At 52.5% G+C, this 23,983-nt stretch overlaps 1 protein-coding gene across 2 annotated transcripts; it reads right to left on the bottom strand.

Annotated features, from left to right (window-relative positions):
* Nucleotides 1-6,022: 6,022 nt before the first annotated feature.
* Nucleotides 6,023-23,024, bottom strand: CLEC2L (C-type lectin domain family 2 member L). 2 transcript variants are annotated; one of them, XM_058654921.1, is made up of 5 exons: nt 22,539-23,024; nt 13,646-13,720; nt 10,047-10,213; nt 8,219-8,319; nt 6,023-6,742 (listed from the first exon to the last, which is right to left on the bottom strand). In XM_058654921.1, exons 1-5 carry the CDS (start codon nt 22,786-22,788, stop codon nt 6,631-6,633), a joined length of 705 nt encoding a protein of 234 aa, XP_058510904.1. In that variant the 5' UTR covers nt 22,789-23,024; the 3' UTR covers nt 6,023-6,630. The 2 variants fall into 2 exon arrangements, with proteins under 2 accessions (XP_058510904.1, XP_058510905.1); XM_058654922.1 differs by lacking the exon at nt 13,646-13,720.
* Between the last annotated feature and the right edge of the window lie 959 nt (nt 23,025-23,983).

A 23,983-nucleotide genomic window follows, 5' to 3' on the forward strand; every position in this document is an offset into this window, starting at 1 on the left:
CGTGTTCCTTCACTGTACGGTTTCTGTAATAAAAAGTGTTAATCCATGTTAATCTGTGTGAAAAATTATTGCGTGCAACAGTATTTTCTCATGTACCTCTTTTTCCTATGTGAATTGTCCCTCTCTTCTTTTTTATTTATAAATGTCTACTTTTTTTTTTTTTGAAAAGACAAACCAATGTGTTGTAGACCTAAATGTAACCTATTCCTTAGTCTCATATTATAGGTATGTTATAAGAATGGATATTTTACTTGGCTTTAGAATGTTTTACAAGGAAACTAATTCTGAACTGATCAAGTCCTTGCTACTAAAATTGCTTGTGTTTTTCCATCCTGACGTCGTGTGCTTCTAAATTAATAATCATTTTCGTTGTAGAAAAAAATGGAGTGAATTTATATTAGTCTTGGAAACTAATAATAGCATTGTAAATTTATGAGATGATTTTAACAGAAAAAATTATAGAAGAATATAGTTATTTTAATTGTAATATTACTAACTGTAGGGTGAGAGAGGGGGGAGTCCCGTCGTGGTGAACTATGTCATAGCGTGTTACTCACAGTTTCTTTTTTGATCATTTTTCAGTCTCTGAGGTGAAATGAGTTATTAATTAAAATTTGTAAACTCACATATGCATATTGTATATGTGTAGAAATGTAATCACACTTTGTCTTGGAATTACATTAAACTGTTTGAAATCACTGTACACATCTGGCACATTCATTTATCGCAGCACCACACCTAGAGCAAATACCGCCTTCCAGAAGTTACTCCGCTCAGCCCTCACGCCACTCGGGGCTGCAGACAGAGGCCTTCAGGTCCTGCCACTCAGCCTTTTCCACATCACCTGCCACCAACCACCCTTCTACTTTCTGTCTCTCTCAACTGGCCTGTTGTAGATATTTCTTATCAAGAGAACCATATAGCTGTAACTGGTTCATTTCACTTAGCTTAATGGTTTTAGGATTTATTCATGCTGCAACATACATAGGAATTTACCTTAAAAAAAAAGATTGATTTTATTTGAAAGGCATTTAGAGAGATGAGAGAATCTTTTTTTTTTAAAGATTTACTTATTTTAATTACAAAGTCAGGTATACAGAGAGGAAGATCTTCCATCCGATGATTCACTCCCCAAGTGAGCCGCAATGGGCCGGTACGCGCCAATCCGATGCCGGGACCAGGAATCTCTTCCAGGTCTCCCACGCAGGTGCAGGGTCCCAAAGCTTTGGGCCGTCCTCGACTGCTTTCCCAGGCCACAAGCAGGGAGCTGGATGGGAAGTGGAGCTGCCGGGATTAGAACCGGCGCCCATATGGGATCCCGGGGCATTCAAGACGAGGACTTTAGCCGCTAGGCTACGCTGCCAGGCCCGAGATGAGAGAATCTTCCGTCCACTGGTTCACTCCCCTAACAGCTGCAATGGTCAGGGCTGGGCCAAGCTGAAGCCAGGAGCCAGGAACTTGCGCATCTCCCACGTGGGTGCAAGGGCCCAAGCACTTGGGCCATCCTGCAAAACTCTCCCAGGTGCATTAGCATGGAGATGGATTGAAAATGAAACAGCCTGTATTCAAACTTGTGCCCATATGGAATGCTGGCACCTCAGACAGCAGCTTTAACCCATGGTGCCACAGCGCAGCCGCAGGAATTTTCTTTAAAAAAAAAAAAAGGTTTATCCGTGGCACAGTTTTGTAGGCATAGATTAGAAATTTCCTTTTTTAAAAAAAAAAAAAGATTTGTTTATTTTTATTGGAAAGTCAGATAGAGAGGAGAAAAAAGAGAGAGAAAGATCTTCCATTTGCTGAGTCACTTCCCAAGTGGTCACAACAGCCGGAGCTGAGCCAATCTGAAGTCAGGAGCCAGGAGCCTCCTCCAGGTCTGCCACCTGAGTGCAGGGTCCGAAGGCTTTGGGCCATCCTTAACTGCTTTCCAAGGCCACGAGCAGGGAGCTGGATGGGAAATGGGGCCACCAGGACACGAACTGGCACCCATGCAAGAGGAGGACTTTAGCCACTAGGCTACCGCACCAGGCCTGGAAATTTCCTTCTACAGGAGCATAACAGGGCATGTATAGTTATGACACATCCTGCCTATCTGTTCGCCCGCTGCTGAATGCTTCACTTGCTTTGCCATCTGGGCGCTCGTGGATTATGCTGCTGCAGGCACTGATGTGCACGTGTCTACTCATATCTCTGATTTCAATTTGAGGGGTTGGACCTAGAAGCGAGAGGCTGGATCATCCAGTACCCCTTCAAGGGACTGCCATCTTGTTTTGCACAGGGAGTGTACCATCTCACAGTCCCAAACAGCAGCAGGCAAGCAATTCAATGTCTTCTCCAGCATTATGACCCTGGCTTCTATTTCTAGCATCCTGCAGCCTCCAAGCCCCTGGCTCCTCCATTTTCGGGGACTCCCACTTCCCACATTCCTTAACTCGCTCCACCAGCTCCTTGGCTCCTTGGGCCTTTGGCTTCTACCATGTGCACTTTCCCTGGATGGATCTAGCCCTCCACCTGCTGTGTTTCCAAGAGGTCCAGCAGGTCACCTGACTCTCCCGAGAAGCAGCCTGCGGCCTCTGCCAAGCCTCCTGTGCTCATGAGTTCCATGTGCAGCCAATGGAAGCAGCACTCTCTCCAAGGCCTGCCCCATACCTCATCAGACCCCCTGCTCACCAGGGAAACCTTGCTTCTACACAGAGCTCCCTCGACCTCAGACCAGATCACTGGTCTCGGCACCTCTTTCTCCTTCCCTCCAACCACGAGGGATGCAGGGCCCTGTGCTCACCTCCTCCTTTCCTTGCTCCTCAGATCCTTCTCCAACCATCCCCTCCCTCTCTGACTTTCATGTTTTGCTTGTCCTTCACTAGCCCTCAGGCATCAGCCTAGGTTGGGGCTGGTGCTGTCACATAGAGCGTTAAGCCTCTGCCTGTGACGACAGCATCCTTTATGGACTCTGGTTCAAGTTGCAGCTGCTCCATTTCTCTTTTTTCTAAGATATGTTTTATTTTTATTGGAAAGGCAAATATACAGAGAGGAGAAGAGACAGATAGGAAGATCTTCTGTCTGTTGATTCACTCCCCAAGCAGCCTCAACAGCTAGAGCTGAGCTAATCTGAAGCCAGGAACCCGGTGCTTCTTCTGGGTCTCCCATGCAGGTGCATGGTCCCAATGCTTTAGGCCATCCTTGATGGCTTTCCCAGGCCACAAGCAGGGAGCTGGATGGGAAGCAGGGCTGCCGGGATTAAAACCAGCACACATATGGAATCCTAACATATGCAAGGTGAGGACTTTAGCTGTTAGGCTACTGTGCTGGGCCCAGTGCACCACTTCTGATCCAGCTCCTTGCTAATGTGCTTGGGAAAACAGCAGAGGATTCCTCTACACCCATGTGGGAGACCTAAAAGAAGCTCCTGGCTCCTGGCTTCAGACCAGCTCAGCTTCAGCCATTATGGCCATTTGGAGTAAACCAGTGGATGGAAGATCCCTTCTGTCTCTCCTTCTCTCTGTAAATTTGACTTTCTAATATAAATAAATAAATTCAAAACATGATAAAAGAATCAGCCTGAGACCCCTCTGAGACTTTTACCCTGATGCTCCTAAGGTAGACCCACCCACCCCCATGCCCAGCTCTCACTGTCTTACACTGTCAGCATTTCTGTTCTTGCTTTCCTTCCCCATAGAACCTTCCAATTTGTACAGCTGGGGACTGGTCTTGCAGCTCTGTTTGTAGGGTAGCAGTTATGATGTCAGGCACACACAGCAAGGTGAGCATGTGGACAAAGGCACAAACTCCTCAGCCCACTGGCATGTCCCTTGCCCACTCACCTTCCCATTCTCCATATGGGATGTCTCCTAAAACTCTGGTCCTACCAACAAAACGTTGAACGTTAAACTGGAAGTTAGATTATGTTCCACTCAATTGAAATCCAAATTATACAAAAATGTGTGTAAAAGTTTGTGACAGAGCCTCAGAACTCTCCCATCCCATTTTATCATTTTCTCTCACATTGCAAAGGCGCAGGTAGGGGTCATTCCATAAAGAAATGGGGAGGCAAGCAAAACCAAGGAGCCCAACAGAATGAGGGCCTGTGAGAGCAGAGTGTGGTGACACATGGGAAGGGACTTCCCACCAGTGTCCCTGGAATTTAAGTTGTAAGTGAAAAGATTAACCCCATGCCTCAGTGTCCCCCCTCAGGCACACTCGATGCTAGGCAACAGAAGCAGAGAGCTGCTCACTCAAACCACAAGCAACAGAAAGTTCACTAATGACAAATCTAACCGGCCTTGTTTCCCTTCCAGCTGTCTCCTCATTGCCGGGCTTGGCGTGTGCTGCGCCACACCTGCAACCCACTTGTATCTGCTTGCCCTGGGAGAAAATGGGTGGGCTCGTGCTGTGCCCACTGGAGCCAAGAAGACAAGTCTGACCATGGCCACAGCCAGGACATAGTGATGATGGCAATGGTGGTGGCCGTCCCACAGCCATATGTGGCCACTCTGGAGCATTTTCTCTGTGTATTATTAAGAGATCAGCAACACATAACCCTTGCGACAGAGGTGTACCAGCAGGAACAGCAGTGGTTGGATGACATCAAGGTTGGCCCAGTCTTTATTATTATTTTTTTCTTTATTTAAAATCTTCACTTTTCTAGGTCCTCTTTAAAATTTTGATTTTTGACATTTCAGTATCGATCACAAAGATAAGACTGCAGACCCAAATGTGCCTCCAACTAGGATGGGACAGGGTGCGGTTTCCAGTGTTCCCTCCTATGTTTGTGGCAAGGGTGGGAGGGGAGGAGAACGCAGGCTGCTCCTTGCTGTCACACTACATCAGCACCCAGGGATGGAGATGGTCATTTGATGTTATCTTTGAGGCCACAATATGGGGAAGAATGTTCTGAGGGTGTTACTTGAGTGGTCTTGATGGTTCTGGAGATTATCAGCTTTGTTACTCCAGGCATATGGAATTCTTTCTAAGGCCTGCTGTCCCTCCTTATCTACCTCAATGTACCCACAGACCTAGGTGCCTGCTGTGCAACCTGTCCTTCTCTCCATCCTTTGAGGTAGTCGATGTCCTCTGTTGCTCCAGATGAGCTGGCTCTCCTTCCTTTGTGTGTACCTGAGTAAGCTCTCTGTTCTGGGAGATTTATTTACTTTTATTACAAAGTCAGATATACAGAGAGATAGAGAGGAAGATCTTCCGTCCGATGATTCCCTCCCCAAGTGACCGCAATGGCCGGTGCTGCGCCGATCCGAAGCTGGGCCACCTCCATGGGCTCCAGGGAGCTGCCAGCCCCCATGTCTTCCCCCAGGCAGACCCAGCAAGAAGCCAGAAAATGCTCCCAAACTCTCACCCATCCTGAGATGATGAACACCACCTGACCCTCCCACTCAACCCCTCAATCCACCTTCCTGCAGGGCCTCAGCTGTTCCAGAATATTCTGGTACTTTCTAAGCTATGTCCTCTGCTCCCTGTGTGGTCAGTGGAGGGTAAGGCTGTGGATCCCAGAGCCTGGCAGCGGGGGGCAGGTGCCCAGCACATGGTAGAGAAGAACACACATGGGCTGTGTCAAGTGGGACAGTAATGATGGATCCAGAATGCAGCACACTCCTTACTCCAAGTAACTCAGTGTCCTTCCCAAAGTTCGTTTTCTTTTACAGACTGATTTATTTGAAAGGCAGAGTAAGAGGGAAAGGAAGAAATCTTCCATCACCTGGTTCACTTTCCAATGACCGCAACAGCTGAAGCTGAGTTGGGCCAAAGCCAGGAGCCAGAAACAACTTCTGTGACTCCCCGGTGAGTGGCAGGGACCCAGCACCCAAGCCCCAATCTGCTGCCTCCAATGCAGCTTAGCAGGGAGTGGAAACAGAGGTGCCAGGGCTTAACCTGGCACTCCGATATGGGCTGTGACAGTCCCATGTGGAGGCTTATCCTGCCATGCTATGGACTGGCACTTAAGAGCCCTGCCCACAGCTCCGCACCCCTCTTTCCCCCAAGCTGTGCATTAGAACAACAAACAGCAACAAACTCCTCGGGATGCCAGTTGTCTCTTTATTCCATCAGTGACCAATGCAACAGCACCACCAACACTGCAGGGGCCCTGCCTGAGAACCCCGGGCCAAGCAAAGCGGGCTGATGCAGCGTGGTGGGGGTTGGCCAAGGTGAGAGGGGCGCCCTGCTGCCTGCCTCCCCCTGGCCACCAGGAGAGGCACTATCATGGAAGGCAGGCCTGCTGTGCCAGCAGCCACCCCATCTGTGTCAGCCCCATCCTTCCCAAAGCACCAGAGCTGAAGCAAGGAAGGGCTGGGTGCTGGCGGGGCCGGGGAAGGACTCGTGGGCAGGCTAATGCTGACTCTGAGCCGGAGAGGGATCCGCGTCTGCGCCTGCATGTGGGTCAGCCTGGGCATGTGTGCATGTGTAAGGGGATGGATGTCTACACTACTTAGCAGAGAGGAGTTAACTGCTGAGCCACAGGACCTGCCTGTGGGACACGGGACCCAGAGCTGGGGTCGAGGTGGCAGAAATCATCCTCCCAGCTGCTTCATCTCAGAAACACAGGCAGCCCCTACTGGAGACAGGACGCGAGGCCAGCACCTCCCGGAGGCCTGGGCAGAGGGGCGGCCTCTGGCCCGACCCACCTCATGTGTAGGCCATCTTGCTGCACACCCAGGGCCGGGTCGTCAGACACTCCGTCGACACCAGCCGGGTGGGTTCCACGAAGACACACTCCCCGGGGCCCGAGATGGTGAATCTGGCCAGGAGAGAAGAGAGCAGGTGCATGCACCCATCAGCGGACAGCCGGGAACCTTAGGGCTCCTTCTAGTACCTACAATTCCTCTCCAGATTGGCCTCCTGCCATCTCTCTGCTCTGTTCACCCCACCCTGGGGATGCCCTATGCAGGTCCCCATCCTGGCCCTCCCAGATCAGCTCCCCCTGTGCAGACTCAGAGCTGTTGTCTTGGCTATGCCCAGTGTGCAGCACACAGTAGGAGCACAGATGGGCCAAATTAAATGGGGACAACCAGCACAGCGTTGCCCAGGAGGCCACTGGCATCCCATGTGGACCTTTGTTGGGGTGAGAGGGTGCTGCCCCAGTCTCCCTTATCCTGTTTTGCAGTTTGGGGGTGTTCTCCACGATCTTGCTTGCTCACCACAATGCCTGGGACCTGGGTTCTCCCAGAAAAGCCAGTGCCCCAGGAACTCTGAGAGCAGGACACTTGAGAAAGGGAGCAAAGGAATAGCAAGTACAAAACCTTCTCAGCGGCTTTAGAACAGCCTGGGATGGGGCAAGAAATGGATAACAGGAAGTGGCCCTGGCAGTAAGCATGACACACATGGGAGTGTGGGGCAGGAGGAGCAGAACTCCAGCCATGGCTCCTCCAGAGGCTGCAGGAGGACTGGCCAGGCTCCATGTCCCCTGTAGGAAGCTGGGCGGCCATTCTGCCTGCTTTAGCTGCTGCCACAGGAACACTCAAGTGTCACCTCCATCAGATCAGCAGTCATGCCCCTTCCCAGCTGGCGACTCCTCAGGCCACAGGGTCTACATCCCTACCCATGTGCACCTCCCACATCCTAGAGTGCCTCCCCCGACTGTTCCCATAACCATGGCCACCAGCACCCCCATGCCACACACCAGACTTGCCATCACACACATCTTGGGCTGTGCAAATTGTGCCACTGCTACCAGCATGTCTACCACTACCCAGCAGTAGCCCCTCCAGGCAAGAGGTGCTTTCTCTAAGAAGTGTGACTGGGAGTGCTGGTGGAGTCTTGTATGTAGTTGTCATCTCTTCCTGCAGTGGTAATGCTTACTGGCTTCCCAAGTCACAGGGCAGGCTCCATCTGCCAGCCTCCCTTGCAGCTAGGCACAGTCATGTGACTAGCTTCTGGCCAGTGGGGCTAGAATGCTCAGGGCACACCCTCCCTTGAGTCCCCATCCCCTACCGACTCCTGGCTGAATAGGATGTGGAGGAACCACAGTGCTGGGATGGGGAAGTCACCAGAGCCTGGGCACAGCCCCCAGTGGGCTCTGACTGGCAGGTGAAGCAGGGCCACCTCCCTGGGCTGTGCCTCCACAGGGGAGAAAGAAGTGAGTCCCTCTGTGTGAATGGTTTCTGTCACACACTCTGGACCACTGTCCCCAGCTAGCACAAAACTAACTGCTTCTCTGGGACTTAGGGCTGCTCCAGTCTAAGCCCGACGATCACAAGATGAAGCCTCTGCTCACGTGTCTGGGTCAAATGGGTCCCCGTTGACCCAGTGGAATTCATCCCCGACTCTGCGCAGTCCAATCCAGGGCTCCCTCCGCGTGAACTTGAACATAAACTCCTGCACCCAGGAAAGAGGGAAAAACCTCAGAGTCAGACACAATCTCCTGATTGCTCGCTCACCCCAAAAGCAACCCATTCTGGGAAGACAAAAATGGGGGGAGTAACCATACCCCACTCCATCCTGAGGGAGTTGCAGCCAGGCCAACAGAATCCCCTGCAGTCACCCTGCTCAAACAGGGCTCCCTGCAGCTGCCTTTGACAGCCTGAAGGAGACCCTGGCTCTGGAGTGCCGCCCCAGCTATGGCTTCATCAGGCTTCCCTTGAGCACACCAGACCTGCAGGAAGCCCCGGTGGCGGGGGCTGCCTGCTGGATCCTCCAGGTGAGTTCTCCCTCCAACTGCAGCATACTTTTGGGACATTTTCCTGCAGCAGGAGGACAACATATAATGGTTTTTAAATAATCTGCTAGTTTGGATGACCACACCACTGCAGTTCAAAATCCAAAATGGCCAAGAGATAATTACCTGTGGTTTTTTTTTTCACTTTTCGTTTATTATTTTATTTTATATGAAAGAGAGAGATCGTCCAGTGCTGGCTCACTCCCTCAGTGCCCACAACAGCCAAGGCTGAACCAGATCCAACCCAGGATCCAGGAACTGTATCTGAGTCTCCCGTGGAGATGATAGGGACCCAACGACTTGAGCCATCACCTGTTGCCTCCCAAAGTGTGCACTGGCAGGAAGCTGGAATAGGGACTGAGTTGAGACTGTGATGTGGGATGTGACAGCCCAAGCCATATCCTAGCCAGTGTGCAGGATCACAAATGTCTGTTCCTCACATTTCTTAACAGAATAATGGGAAGAGATCTTCCCCCTACTAGTTCACTTCCCAAATGTTGCAATGGCAGGGTGGGTCTAGGCTCAAGCTAGGAGTCTATAAAGCTCCATCCGGGTCTTACACATGAGTGGCAGAAGCTCAACTACAACTATAAGGTCCACTCCCCTGCCCCAGGTGCATTAGCAGAGCTGGACAAGAAGTGGAGCAGCTGAGACTCAAATCAGATCTCCAATACAGAATGTCAACATTACAGATAGCTGGACCCAGTGCCATGGCAGAATAGGTTAAGCCTCCATCTGTAGTGCCAGAATCCTATATGGATGTTGTTTCAAGTCCCAGCTGTTCCACTTCCAATCCAACTCCCTGCCAATGTACCTGGGAAAGCAGCAAAAGTTGGTCCAAGACCTTGGGACGCTGGACTCATGTGGGAGACCTGGAAAAAGCTCATGGCTCCTGGTTTTGGACCTGCTCCAGCCATTGTGGGCATTTAGGAAGTAAACCAGTATATGGATTAAATTAAAATTAAATATATCTTTTTAAAAAATAATACAGCAGCAGCAGCAGCTTGGTTCAGTGTGCCACAACATTGGTCGAGAGACCAAACCATTTGCGATGTTACATGAGGGAACGGATCAGTAGATAATTACATGTTGCTTTAGCATTTCACAAGCATGCTCGTATTCTCTAATTCCCATACTTCACTGCATTAGCTGAGTCAACCAGCCTTGAGTTAAAACCAGTGGTCTTGACAATGGACATGGCTGCTAGCTGACCCACTCAGATTTCACAGGACTCGCCTGAACCCCATGCCATGGGCAGTGGCTGCTGGCTCTGGAGACGCATCATGGAGGGATACGACAGGCTCCCACGGTGGGGTTGGGTGGCTTTCCCTGGAGCCAAGGGGCAGGGGTGCTGAGCGGCCTGCAACCCCAGCCCTGGGAAACTCACCAGCTCCTTCTGGCTCTGAATCACGGCCAGGGCGGCCTCATGCGTGTGGCAGTACTGCCTGCCTGTGTTCCAATCTCTCGGCTCCTCAGAGAAGAAGTAGCATTTCCTTCCGTAGAGTAGCCAGTCCTCTGGGCAGGGCGCTTCACACTTGATACAGCCCTTGGAAGCTGTGGGGATGCAGCAGAAGGCTCAGGACCCTTGGCATGCCTCTCCCTACCCCAAGTCCCACTCCACCTCCTGCGATTCCTTCCACCTGCCTTGCCCTTGGGGTCCTTCAGTGAGAGCTCCTTTAAGGGAGAGGCTGACAGGTTCACTCCTTGAGAGGAACCAGTGGCATGTCAGCTCCTGGGTTACCATCTCTCTGAGCTTCGCAAAGCATAGAATGCCCCAAAACTCATGTGGAAGGGAACTGAAAGTCACGCAGCCTCTGTGTCTGTAGATGGTTGAGCTGCTTTTCTTAACCACGTCCTCCCTCATTAGCTAGCAACACAGCCCACCCTGCCACGGAGCTGCCGGAAGTCCCTAGCAGATGTTGGCTCCCAGCCTGCTCTCCTGAACCCTGCACCTGCTGTCTGGCATCTGTCCTCAGGAGTGACCTGGAGCATACCTGCTCCTTCTTCTACCTCCCACCAGATCCCCTGCCTTGGGTCTCTCCCAGGCCCTCCCCTCAGGGTTCGCTCTCCATCCTGCCTGCTCCCTGCCACTCCTCACATGGCCAGCAGGACACTCTGCCAGCAGCAGTGACCCCAGTCGTGACTCACAGATGTCACAGGATCGCTGGTCTGCAGGTGCTGCAGTGACCGGCTCCAGCTCTGAGCCTACCTGCACTCGCCTGAAAGCAAGTTCAGAGCCGCCATCAGGTTTGTCAAAGGGCCTTCCTGCTAGAAGCAACTGACCCATACTCCTACAATCTGCCTCCACACTGGGCCTCGCTCACGTCCTTACAGGCAGAATCCACTTTTGAAGCCCAAAGTTAAGGAGTTTCTTCAAGGTGACTGTCAATTGTCTTTGGCTCATCATTTGAGTATTTAAAGACAAATTTTCATCTTGATTGTTTTTTCCAGGGTCTCATCTGTTCTATGGAATAGTGTCCTGGGAGTGTGTAAGCTACAAATCCGAAAAACATTTTTTTTGTTTGTTTTGTTTTCCTACAAATGATTAATGAACATAGAGACCAGAAGAGAGCTAAGAGCCAAATCTACAGGGTGCTTGGGCCCCAGGGACCTACAGCCACGTGGACACAGGCTAATTAATCAACACTCCCTGGCCATGTCTTCCAGGGAGAAGCACTACTTGGGAGAATCGGCCATGGCATAGTTATCCTTCAGCTGTCTTTGCACAAGAATCTCCTACGAGACTCCATCATGGTCTGCTAGAATCACCCACTGCTGTGTCTACACCTGACCTTGAACTTCCAACCTTGAGACAGGATAAAAGAAAGAAGTAGATTTAATTCAAAATCGTCTTTCTGAGTCAATCCAGGCTGGCCCCAGTGGCCTCTATATGCATGCCTTAACTCCCCACTGATACTGCAAGTCTTAAAAGGATAATTTGGTCAGGAACAATATTGCCAACAGACTCTTTCCCATTTCAAGCACTTTGCCTCCAGTCTTAGGGAATTTCTCAAAGCTTAAAGGAGAGGCCCTGAAATCTCTTTTGCAAGTGCCTCAGAACCCATGACACACACTGGCTTAGATCCCATCAGGGTAGCCAAGTTCCCGGTTCAGACAACTTCCCCTGTTCTTTGTAACTTGTTCCATCTCTGCCAAGTCCCACACCCTACTCTGAGGCCCTCCAACCTCTCCCCTGTACACTGTTCTGATGCCTTTATGGAGTCCAAAATGTGCCACACTCATCCAGAAGACGCCCACCCCACCACCGGGCAATAAGGACTATACTGAATTGAAGGCAGTTGCGAATGGACAGATGTGGGCAGAGCTCCCTGCCCGCTCCGCATCTGCATCAAAGCAGTGAATCCCTGTCCCTCTCAGGAAGGCACCACCCCACACGACCCCTCCTGTCCTGTGCCAGGGAGACAGGTCTGCATTATCTTACTAACAGCCTCCGTTTTCTCCAGTTCCCCCATGTATTTGTCACTGTCCAACTATTTAGCATCCCTTGAAGCCCAAATTCTCTTGCCTTTGTTAAAAAGGCATATTGAGGGAACTTCAAAAAAGCTCAGGAAAAAAAACACATACTATGAAACTCAGGTAAACTATGCATGGATTTTTTTTTAATAACATTTGCACCGGGAAATCAGTCGAGGACAGCCCAAAGCTTTGGGATCCTGCACTCGTGTGGGAGACTCAGAAGAGGCTCCTGGTTTTGGATTGGCTCAGTTCCAGCCATTGAGGCCACTCGGGGAGTGAATCAGTAGACAGAAGAGCTTCCTCTTTGTGCCTCCTCCTCTGTATATCTGCCTTTCCAATAAAAATAAAATAAATCTTAAAAAAAAAACATTTGCATCAAAATCAACTTAGGTTTTCATTACTTTTTCCAAAACCTTTTTGAAGTCCCCTCATATGAGCCCCTGAGTCTAGATGTTTCTTTGGCTTCAATTTCTTTTCTGTAAGTTCCATTGAATGCAAATATTAATAAAAATTCTGTGTGCCTTTTTGTCCTCTGTCTTTATAGACTGAATTTGCAGGCCCCTAGGTTCTGAACTTAAGTGGGTAGAGGCAGTTTCTCCCTCCCTTCCTCCTGGTGTCTGGGAAGTTCCTACTCACTCTTCAGAATTAAGCCCATGTGTTCCCCTGAACGTCAGTGAGCCAGTTTACCTCTGCTACTGCACTCAGCCTAGACAGAGGAGACGGTGTCATATTCTCATTCTCTCTCTCTCTCTCTCCCTCTTTCTTTCCCTCCCGCTGCTAGTTCTTTAGAGCGGGGCCTAAAATGCTGGTGGACTCCATAGACGTTTGTTAAATGTGTGTTCTTGGGAAAGGCCTTCATCCACAAACTGCCTCCTCCAAGAAGCAGCATCTGCCCAGTGCACCCGGGGTTTGTCCCAAGTCCTCCCAGCACTTAGGAAACAACACCGAAGTAGCAGCTCTGCTTCACCCACATAGCTTAATCAAAGGGATGTGTGGGGCAGGCATTGAGCTTAGCAGTTAAGACACTGCTGTGGATGCCTGCAGAGCCTGTCGGAGGGCTTGGGTCTGAGTTCCAGCTCTGCTTCCAGTTTCATCTTCCTGCTCCTATGCGCTCCAGGGGAGCAGCAGGTGATGGCCCAAGCACTTGAGGGCTCTGCCACCCACATGGGAGACCCTGATTGAATTGCAGGCACCTAGCTTCAGCCTGGCCCAGCTGACATTTGAGGAGTCAGCAGTGGATGGGCTATCTCTCTCTTTCTCTGTCTCTTTCTTCTTCTCTCTTAAATAATGAATAAATTAATGAACATTAAAAAAAAGATGGGAAAAATACTAAGAGAAAAAATGTTGTGTAGTCAAGTGTATTCCATTCGGCTAAATCCTTCCTGCCAGTGAGCACTGCACTTTCTACTCACTGTGTTCCCCGCAGGACTGTGCTCAGGACCTGGCTAAGGCGTGCTTCAGACCACGTGTGTAAAGCAGAATGGCACGGATGCTGGCATGCAAGCTCACCCAAGATGCTCATCACCACGAGGATGGCGAACAGAAGGACAGCAATGGCCCCTAGCAGGAGCCGCGTGGTGGTGTCTAAGGAGAAGAGAAAGGGGTCACTCTCTGACCACCGCCAGCCCCTAGCCCAAATGGTGAGATACCTGCTGAGTGGCGCCCAGGATCCTGTGGTGGAGAAAACCACCCCCGCCTGCTGCCACTCTGCACAGTTCCAGCCTTCAGTCACACCCACATGGCTAAGGGTCCCCATCCTGTCCACACAGCCGGCTTTGTTCCCCCAGTCCTCCTCTTCCACGGGCTCCTGTTAAATTCCCACCCACTCCTACACCATCTTCAACCTCTCCTGGTCTGCTGGACCCTCCCTTTCATTTGCCTTTAAGCATCACTCAGCATTTCAATTTTATGTTTCATTAAGGAACTCTTCTAGACTTTAAACAGCCTTTTTTTGTTTTCATTGCAGTAGCATATATACAACATAAAATGTACCATTTTAACCATTTTTTACTTATTTGAGAGACAGAGTTACAGAAAGAGGGAGAGAGATGGAGTGTTCCATCTACTAGTTCTCTCTTGTTAGCCACCCTGGTTGGGGCTGGGCCAGGAGATGCCAACAGTCAGGAACTTCCACATGGATGGCAGGTGTTCAAGCATTTAGGACCATCCTCTGCTGCTTTCCCAGGTGCCTTCCTATTAGCAGGGAGCTGGATCAGAAGCAGCACAGCTGAGACTTCAATTGGCACTCACATGGGATGCTGGCATCACAAGCCAACAACTTAACTTGCTCCAACACAGGGTCAAGCCATTTTAGCATATTCATCTGGTAGCGTTCATCTGGTGACTATCTGTATATTTGTCCATCCTCCCAGACAGACTCTTGGTACCCACCAAAGTAGTTACTTCCCCATTCTGCCCACTTCCAGCCCCGGTAGTCACCCTTCTGCTCTCCATCTCGCTGAGGCTGTCAGTGCTAACCATTTCATGTAAACAGGCACATACAATCGTGCCTGTCAGCCTGGCTGGCGTCACTTGGCAAGTGTTTTCCAGATTGATCCTGGTGGGTGTCAGTTCTTCATTCCTTGGTGTGGCTCTGACACAGGCACTCCACAGTCAGACCACAGAGCCTGTGATGCTCCCTATGGTTGGAGCTGAGCCCAGCAGTTCAGTTAGGGGGAATCCCCAAAAAATCTTGTCTGAGGTGATCCCAAACCTGACTCATGTGTGCTTGCCAGTATGGGGTCCAGTTCAGTCCATCACCTACACCAGCCTACACACTCACACACACACACTGGTAGTTGCAATTGTTGGGTCAGATCTATCTCCAGCCCAGTCTCTTACATAAAGCAGTGGGTGCTGTGGCCCATCCCAACCCTGCCTACTACACACTCGGCCCCCATGTACACCAGCAAGAGCTACAACCTAGTTGGAGTTACCCCCAAAAACCCCCACTAGGCCTGCCCCCAGCCCTGGTTCCTGCCCATGAAGGTGTGTGAGGCAGACTGGTCCAGTCTGTCCTGCATCCCATTCACCTTTTGTATACATCAATGGACATTAAAGCCTAGCTCAACCAAACCGATCCCACTTATCCTGGTGGGTTGCTACTGCCTGTTCAGCCAGGTCCACCCCCAGCCATGGTACTCAGGCTCACCAGCAGCAGCTGCAGCCCCTCAAAGGAGTGCCCACAATTTCCCTACTGGGCCCACTTCCACTCCCAGATATTGCACTTTTTCAAGTGGTTCTGCAGTCTAGCCTGACAGGACTTGCATCCATTCCCAGCACTTACTTGCCAGCTGATGCTGCAGCAAGGTCCAACCAGTCTGCACTTACTCTGGCTCATGCATGCACCAGTAGAAAGCCCATCCTGGCTCTCCCCCAACCCAGCTCACATGCAGGCCAACAGGTAGGTAGCCTTGCCTAGCCTGGTCTACCCTCAATCCCAGTTCTTACGCTCACCAGTAGGAGCAATAGCCCAGCAGGGGAGTCCTCACAGCCCCCCGTACCAGGCTCACCCCACCCCAGGTCTTACATGTGCTGGTGGGTGCTGCCTCACCTCAGCACTTGCTGGCAGGTGCTGTAGTCTGGCCCAGCCCAGTATACCCCTAGTCCCAGCTCTCACTGGCAGGTGCTGCTGCCCAACCCAACCCAGCCAGCCCCCAGTCTAGGCCTAATGTGAACTAACTGGTGTTGCAGCCCAACCTGGCCTGTTCTGCACCCTGTTCTGTTTCTCAGATTTGCCAGTGGGTGTTATGAACTGACCCAGTCCCCAGACCTGACTCACACGTATGCCAGTTGGTACTATAACCTGGCCTGGTCTGGGCTACTCCCATTCTTGATTCTTACACTCACCTATAGAGACTGCGACCTGACAGAGGAATTCCCCAAGCTCCTCTATCAGGTCACCTCCCAGTGGCAGATCTCACACACACTGGTGGCTCCTTGGTCCAGCCTTGCTTGGCCCACCTCCTGTCCTGGCAGCAACAATGGCCTTGTCTATTCAGCCTACACCCATTCCAGCTTTTATGTAGGGTGCCACAGCCCAACCACACCTGATCCAACCCCAGACTAGCTCTTACGTGGATCATGGATGCCGAGACCTAGCCCAGCCCATCCCACACCTACTCCAGTTCTCATGAGCACCACCAGGTATTGGAGCCCAGTCAACTCTGGGATACCCCAGACCCAGTCCACACCCATGCCAAGGTATACAGCAGCCATGTTACAGCCAGTTCACCATCGCCATTCCAGCTCTTGTGCCCACCAGTAGGAACCACAACCCAGCTGGGGCATCTCCTTAGGTCCCTGACCAGGCCTGCTCCCAGCCACAGATCTTGTACATGCTAGTGGTTACTCTGACACAGCCCAGCATAGCCTATCCCCCATCTTGGCCTTTGACATTGGATACTGCAGCCTGGCCTGGCCTACCCCGTCCGAACTCTTACTGGCTGGTGCTACAACCTAGCCCTGCCCAATTTTCCCCCATATCTAGCTTTCATGCAAACTGGTAGATGTTACAGCCTAGCCCAGCATGGCCCGCATTCCATCCTGGCTCCTGCAAATGCCAGGGTGCTAAGATTTGCTCTGGCCCTGACCGGTTCGCTCCTTGCTCCCTCTCTACCTCCCCACAAACCAGCCCACACACTTGCTGACAACTGGAGCAGCCTTGCCTGGCCTGACCAATACCCAGGCCTGACTCAAGTGCTTATCAGCAGGAGTGACAGCCCATCAGGGGAGTTTCCCAAGATCCAAGATCCCCCAACAGATCCACTCCTAGACACAGATCTCACATGTGCCAGTGGGTGCTATGCCCTTACCCAACATAGCCTGCCCCCTCTGTCTTGGCCTCTGTGTACTGGTGGATGTTGCACCTTGGCCCACCCCACACCCTATTCCTGGATGCACCTACAGGTGCCCCTACAGGCCTGGATCAGCCCGGCCTGTCCCCAACCCCAGTACCCATGAGTGTCAGGGGGTTCCATGGTCATGCCTAGTTCAGCCTACCATCTACCCCAGCTCTTGAGCAAGCCAGTGCAAACTATAGTTCCACGGGGGTGAGCCTACATATCTCCCACAAAATCTGTCCCCAGACCTGGTTCTCTCATGTTCTGTTTAGTGTCATCCCTGTTATGACCTCACTGGTGAATACTGTGATCCTACCCCACCAGGTAGGCCCCCAGCTCTAACTTTACTATCTGCCAGTGGGCGGTGGTCAGTGGTGGTCAATGCTATCTAGCCCAGCTCAGATCTCTTACATGGGTGGGTACATCAGTCTTACTCAGAAGGATCTTCTAGCTTCCCTCTTCTAAACCACTTGGCTTCAGCCCACTCACATGCAAGTAAAAGTGGCCTTGTCAGCAGAAGTTCCCCAGAAGTCATTCCTCACCTGTAACCTACTCCCTCAGTGATCCCCTCGCACACATCCTTTGCCCCCCTCCTTGATCAATCCACAGCCCCCGCACCCACAAGCACATGTGTTTCCCAGCTTAGTCTTCTGGTGGGGTGGTGTGCTGGCCTGGGGCCCTGCCTGCCCACCGGGAACCCTAGAGCCAAAGTTCTGGCACACATGCCAGCCTGGGATGCTACCCTTCCACCCAGCCAGGACTCAAGCATATTAATGAATCCACAAGCTTAGTTCACCAGCACACCATGCCAGCATGCTGACCTGCGGCCCTAACACACCTATCCCACCATACGCTCTGCTGTCCCACCTGAGACCCAATCACATGGTGGCACCCCTTTGGCGTCCAGCACTGGGCCGTGTTGGCCTTTGAAGGCCCAAGCTCAGGACTTGCCCATTGCCCATCAGGTTACAGAGGTTACAGAGGCCACAAGGCCAACAGGGACTCAGAAACCCTCAGGAGGACCTAGCTACATGCAGTGACAACAGCCTCCACCAATTGAGTTTTAAGGGCCTTGGCAGGATGGGGGAACTATATATAGACCCTCAGCATCAAATGACCAGGTTCTAGGTCCGGTCGCAATGGCTCAGTGGCTAAATCTTTGCCTTGTATGCACCAGGATCTCATATGGACACCGGCTGGTGTCTTGGCTGCTCTACTTCCCTTTCAACTCCCTGTCTGTGGCATGGGAAAGCAGTAGAGGACGACTTTAAGCCTAAGGACCCTGTACCCACATGGGACACCTGGAAGAAGCGCCTGACTCCTGGTTCCTAGCTTCGAATCAACTCAGCCCTGGTCATTGCAGCCACTTGGGCAGTGAACCAGCGGAAGGAAGATGTTTCTCCTTCTCTTTGTAAATCTGCCTATCAAATAACAATAAATTTTTTTAAGATTTATTTATTTTTATTACAAAGTCAGATATACAGAGAGGAGGAGAGACAGAGAGGAAGATCTTCCATCCGATGATTCACTCCCCAAGTGAGCCGCAACGGCTGGTGCGCGCTGATCCGAAGCCGGGAACCAGGAACCTCTTCAACCAATCTTTTTAATGAATCATTTCAACTTCTTACCAAAACTCAATCATTATCCCCACTATGCAATAATCTCTCCCCATGTCTGATGGGGATTAAGGGCTCAGTTTGTTTAGGTTTCTAAATGTGTGTGATGTAGCCTAATATTAGAAAAAAAAAATAGCTGGAAGGGAAAAAAAAAAAGAAAACCTGACTCCCAAAGCAAGACAAATGTCCCATTATACCCATGTCCACATCCCCAAAAAAGGCCTCCTGAACCAACATCTCAAAGCGGGCGGGGAACAGCCTGGCAAGCACAATCCTGACTATGAAAAACTATCAAAGGGGGAGCTCAGTCATTTCTAAAAATTTTTAGAAGCTTTTCTAAATGCGCGTGTGTGGTTTTCATCAGGAAGCTGTGGGCTGCTGCCTAATCAAGAGACTTTCAACATTAAAAATTCAGAATCGGCCAGGATGGACAAATCTATAGTCTGTGGTCTGCCGAGTCACCATGTCCCCTCTACCTGATTCTCAGGCCACACTGCCCCTCTGGAGCCAGAAACACCCCCATCTCAAGTCACCTCCAGAACCCAGAACCCCGACCCCCACACAGGAGCTCTGCATCAACTCTCCCAGCCTCTCCCTGCAGGCTATGGTGGAAGAAGAGGCCCTCACCCACCAGGAGAGTCGGAGCTAATAAACTGATGCTCAGCTGTCCATGTATACAGCCAACTGTCCATCTGACAAGAGGCTCAGAGCCCTGGGCTCCACTCCATCTTCTGATTGAAGATGGTCTCCAACGCCCTACACGTGTGTGGAAGGGGTCCTCCATCTACCTTGGGAGTGGCAGATTGCCTAGCAACAAGTGAAAGACCCGCTGTTTAATTTCTGCACCAGGCCTGAGGAGGGGTGGAAAAGAGTGCGAGCTTCCACATCACTCACCAGGGCCTCCCAACAAACCCTAAGGCATGGCTCTGGTCAGCTTTCAGCCATCCAACAGGGCATTCACCCACCTGCCACAAGGGGGACAGGTGACAATGAAACCACACAGCTATCTTGCAGGCCCTCAGCGTGAGGTCAACATACAGTAGGTGCTGGCTAAGTGCTCAGCACATGGGAAGGACCCCTAGGAGTGTTCAGCTCAGCCAAGGCAAGAAGTGTCCCATCTCCCTGATGACAGGTGCTGGGCTAAGCAGGGTCCTGGCTCCGCAGAACAGGCAGGTGTCTCACGGCATGGAGGGTGTGTCACTGTGTGCCACCCAGTTTGGGGTACGACAAGCCTTACACTAAGCAAAACAGCAATCCATCACTGCATTCCACAGCCTGCCTCTCCAGGCGGCCAGCCCTAGGAACTGGGAAGAGGTGTCACTGCACACATGGCCTGTGTCTGCCACCCTGGGAGGTACAAATTATTCCCAGATACCACAGATGAGGAAACTGTGGCACAAACGATTTCAAAAACATACTGGTGCTGTAGCCTAGTCAGCTAAGCCTCTGCCTGCAGCACCAGCATCCCATATGGGGCATTGTTCCAGTCCTAACTGCTCCACTTCCAACTCCCTGCATACGGCTTGAGGAGGTAGGAGAAGATAGTCCAAGTGCTTGAGTAGCTAAATCCATCCATGTGGGAGACCCACAGGAATTTCAAGCTGGCCCAGCTCCTGCCCTTGCAGCTATTTGGGGAGTGAACCAGCTAATTAAAGATCTCTCTCAGGCCAAGTATGATGGCTCAATTGGCAAATTCCCACCCCCGCAAGCACCAGGATCACATAAGGGTGCCGGTTCATATATCAGCTGTTTCATTTCCCATCCAGCTCCCTGGTTATGGCCTGAGAAAAGAAGCGGTGAATGGCCCAAAACCTAAGGACCTTGCATCCACATGGGAGACCTGGAAGAAGTTTCTGGCTGCTGGCTTTGGATTGGCTGAGCTCTGACTGTTGCGGCCCTTTGGGAAGTGAACCAGCAGATGGAAGATCTTTCCCTCTGCCTCTCATTCTCTCCGTAAGTCTGCCTTTCAAATAAAAATAAATAAATGTTTTTTTTAATTGCCTCTCTCTCCCTCCTTCTGTACAACTCTGCCTCTCCAATAAGTATATTTTTATAAAATTTGATTAAATTAAAACCTTGGCCCACAGCAGTGGAGTAGATGCCGGACTGTGCTCAGGCCCAGGCTGGGCCGGGTGATGGAGGCAGGATAAATGAGAGTTGGGAGGCTGTGTGCTGGCCTATTGGGAGCAGCACAGGGCTGAGCCTCATGGCAGCACCCTGGACAGCACCAGTCCCAGCCCCAGAGGCCCAGAGCACTTCACAGAACTTGGCCCCCAGAACTGCAGGCTGTGAGGCTGGAGAGGGAGTGGGAGCACCTAGGGAGGGAAAAAGCAACAGGCACGGGTCACAGAGCCACAGACAGAGAGCCTTATGGGCCAGGAGAAACCAGGCTGGCCTACAGGAAAGGGCACCTCTGAGGTGCTCCCCATGCAGGCACAGCCCTCCTGCCGCCAGACGATAGGGGGTAAGCCCAGCACCGAGGGCAGCAGGAAACACAAGGCTGCCAGTGAGCAGGAGCCACTGGGGGGGTCAGGCCTATGGGCAGTGTAGACCTTCAGAAACATTTCCATATGGCCAGATGTGAAACCCAGGTGGAGCAGGGAACCACAGAAAGTGAGTTTGGCCTCCCAGGGCTGACCTCGCCACCAATCAGGAGCAGTTTGGATCCACCTATTTCCACCAATTCCCTCCTGGTCCAGATATTGGTCCTTTCGCCCGCAGCTGCCACACCTTTGCCTCTTTTGCCCCAACATCTGGCCACCTATCTGTCTGCCTCCCCTTCCAACCCACACAGCCACCTCTCTCAGCCCCCAGCCGACCCGAGATTCCCAGTGCAGATCCTGGCAACATCCCTCCCCTCCCCAATGACCTCACACCGCCCAAAAGGTACAGGGACAGGCCCACCATCTCGGCCCCTCCACAGTCCCTTCAGAACAAAGTCCAAACTGTGGCAAGGCCCAGGTGGCCATTCAGGGTCTGGACCCTCCCCACTCCAATTCATTCCTCATCATCTGGCCCCAATGGACAAGTTACAGTTCAACACTCGACACAAGACAAGCTAGCTATGACCACAGGACACCTAACATGCCATTCCCAGACCCCCTTTTCCTCTTCCTGCCATGGGCTCCAGGAAGCCCTCCTTGTTTGACACCTGCTCCCTAAGGAGAGGCGATCCAGGCACTGAGCTTTCCTAGTTAATGCTGCCCAGGTCTTCCTTGGCCTGCTGGGGGTGGGGCCCAAAAAGCCCCTTGATAAGCACTGGGAGGACGAGCTAGCACAGGTTCTCTCTCTCTCTTCCTCTTCACTCCCCCTCCCCTTTTCTGTCAACTCCATCTGCCACAAGCACACCACCAGCAGCCAACACAAGTTTCCTAAGCGAGCTAGAATTTGAACCCTACCTCCTACTTGGGTTGCTGCTTCCCGGACAGTCAGGGGTCACCTCCTGAGCCCATCTGGTGGAAGGGGGTGGAGCAACCCAACCTAGAGAGAAAGACCCCCTAGAGCCACCTCCCAGGAACCCAGCACCACCTCAGGGGTCTATAGCTTTTGCTCAAACCATCTCCACTACCAGACTCAAGCCAGCTCCCAACGCGCGGGTAGGGTGGGTGCTGGGCGGCGACAGTCCTCCCTCCCGCGTAAGAAACCAAAGGCTGGGAGCACCAGGTTGACCCCCAAGCTAAAAAAAGGGGGGGAGGGGAGTTAGCCAAGGAGGCAGGGTCAAGGTTGTGACCTGGGCTAGTCTCCCGTTACCTTTTTGGTTGCCCGTCTGCCGGCAGGCGCTGCCTCCACAAAGTGGCGCTGGCCCTGAAATTCTCCCAGTCCCAGCGCTGCGCTCCCCGCCCTCCCCTCCGAGAGAACGATCAAGGTGACTGTGACCGGACCAGGATCCCCAGGTCCAGGACGGGGTCGTCCTTGGGAGGGAAGGGCGGGAGACCGGTCGCTTACCCTCCAAGGCCGCCTTCCAGCTGGTGCTGCCCTCGTAGCCCGACCCCGATCGCCGTAGCACCCCCTCGGGGCCGCGGCCCTCAGCCTCGGCGGGCGAGCGCGGCCTGGGCGCGCCGGGGGCAGCAGCCGGACGCGTGGCGGGGACAGGTGCAGGGCGCGCGGCGGCAGCAGGTGCGGGGCGCGCGGCGGGGGGCGGCGGCGGCCGGGTCCTCGCCGGGAGCTCCCGGGCCGGCTCCAGGGCGGACTCCATGCCGGGCGCTCTGCCGCGCCGAACCCGCGCTCCGGTGCCGGGGTTGCGGGACCCAGCCCGACGCGCACTCTGCGCTCCGTACGACCCTCGGAGTCCCCCAGGCCCGCCTGAGGTGGGTGAGGGCCGCGGTGCTCGTAAGGCCGGGACTGAGCCCGGCTCCCCGCGCCGGAGCAGCTGCGCCCAGTGGCCCTCGCGGTGTTTGTCGCGTCTGCCCTGGCGGAACCGCAGCGCCTCCGCGGAGCTGGGCGCACCGGAGTCGCGCAAGGCGGCGCGCGGGAGCTGGAGGCCGAGGGAGGTGCGTTGCGGGGCGAGTGAAGTGGAGCCAGCGGGAGGAAGGAGGCGTGGAAAGCGGGGACAAGTCCGGGTGCGACCCCGTCACCTCCGCGCTTGGTCGGAGGGGGACGCTGCAGATCTGAGAGTGTCGGCTTGGAGCCAGGAGGAGGGTTCTTAGCCAGTTCCGGGGGCTAACGGCATTTTTTAAAATATTCTAGTGAAGTTTGCCAGGACAGGGCAATGAGACTCAAGGAAGAGGAGCCTTGTCCCTCTGGGAAGCGGCCTGGATGCGGGAGATCGCACCTGCGATTTATTTTCTTTTGATTTGAAAGGCAGAGTTAGAGAGAAAAGAGAAAGAGGTCTTCCATCCACTGATTCCCTCCCCAGTGTCTGAAACTACTGGAGCTGAGCTGATCCAAAGCCAGGAGCTTCTTCTGGGTCTCCCACATGGGTGCAGGGGTCTAAGACTTGAGCCATTCTCACTGTTTTCCCAAGCCCTAAGCGGGGAAGTGGATTGTAAGTGAAGCAACTGGGACTCAAACCAGTGCCCATATGGGATGCCAGCACTATGGACAGATGTTTAGCCTACATGCCATGGCACTGGCAACCACTGATAGAGTCTAAAAAAAAAAATGATTTATTTATTTTTATTGGAAAGGTGGATGTACAGAGAGAAAGATCCTTCATCCACTGGTTCATTCCCCAAGTGGCCACAGTGACCAGAGCTGAGCCAAGCCAAAGCCAGGAGCTTCTTCTGGGTCTCCCAGGTGGGTACAGGGTCCCAAGGCGTTGGGCCATCCTCTGATGCTTTCCCAGTCAATAGGCAGGGAGCTGGATGGGAAGTGAACCAGCCGGGACACAAACCGGTTCCCATATGGGATGCTTGTGCTTGCAGGCAGAGGATTAGCCAGTTGAGTCATCA

This window comes from Ochotona princeps, chromosome 25, assembly GCF_030435755.1.
Source record: "Ochotona princeps isolate mOchPri1 chromosome 25, mOchPri1.hap1, whole genome shotgun sequence".
Lineage (NCBI taxonomy): Eukaryota > Metazoa > Chordata > Mammalia > Lagomorpha > Ochotonidae > Ochotona > Ochotona princeps.

Bases quoted from the DNA above. Each gene is read 5' to 3' on its own strand.
- CLEC2L (XM_058654921.1), bottom strand. From the start codon at position 22,788: ATGGAGTCCGCCCTGGAGCCGGCCCGGGAGCTCCCGGCGAGGACCCGG. The intron at 13,721-22,538 runs GTAAGCGACCGG...TCTTCTCCTTAG, and splicing joins CTGGAAGGCGGCCTTGGAGG to ACACCACCACGCGGCTCCTG. The intron at 6,743-8,218 runs GTGAGCAGAGGC...TCTCCTGGCCAG, and splicing joins GACCCATTTGACCCAGACAC to ATTCACCATCTCGGGCCCCG.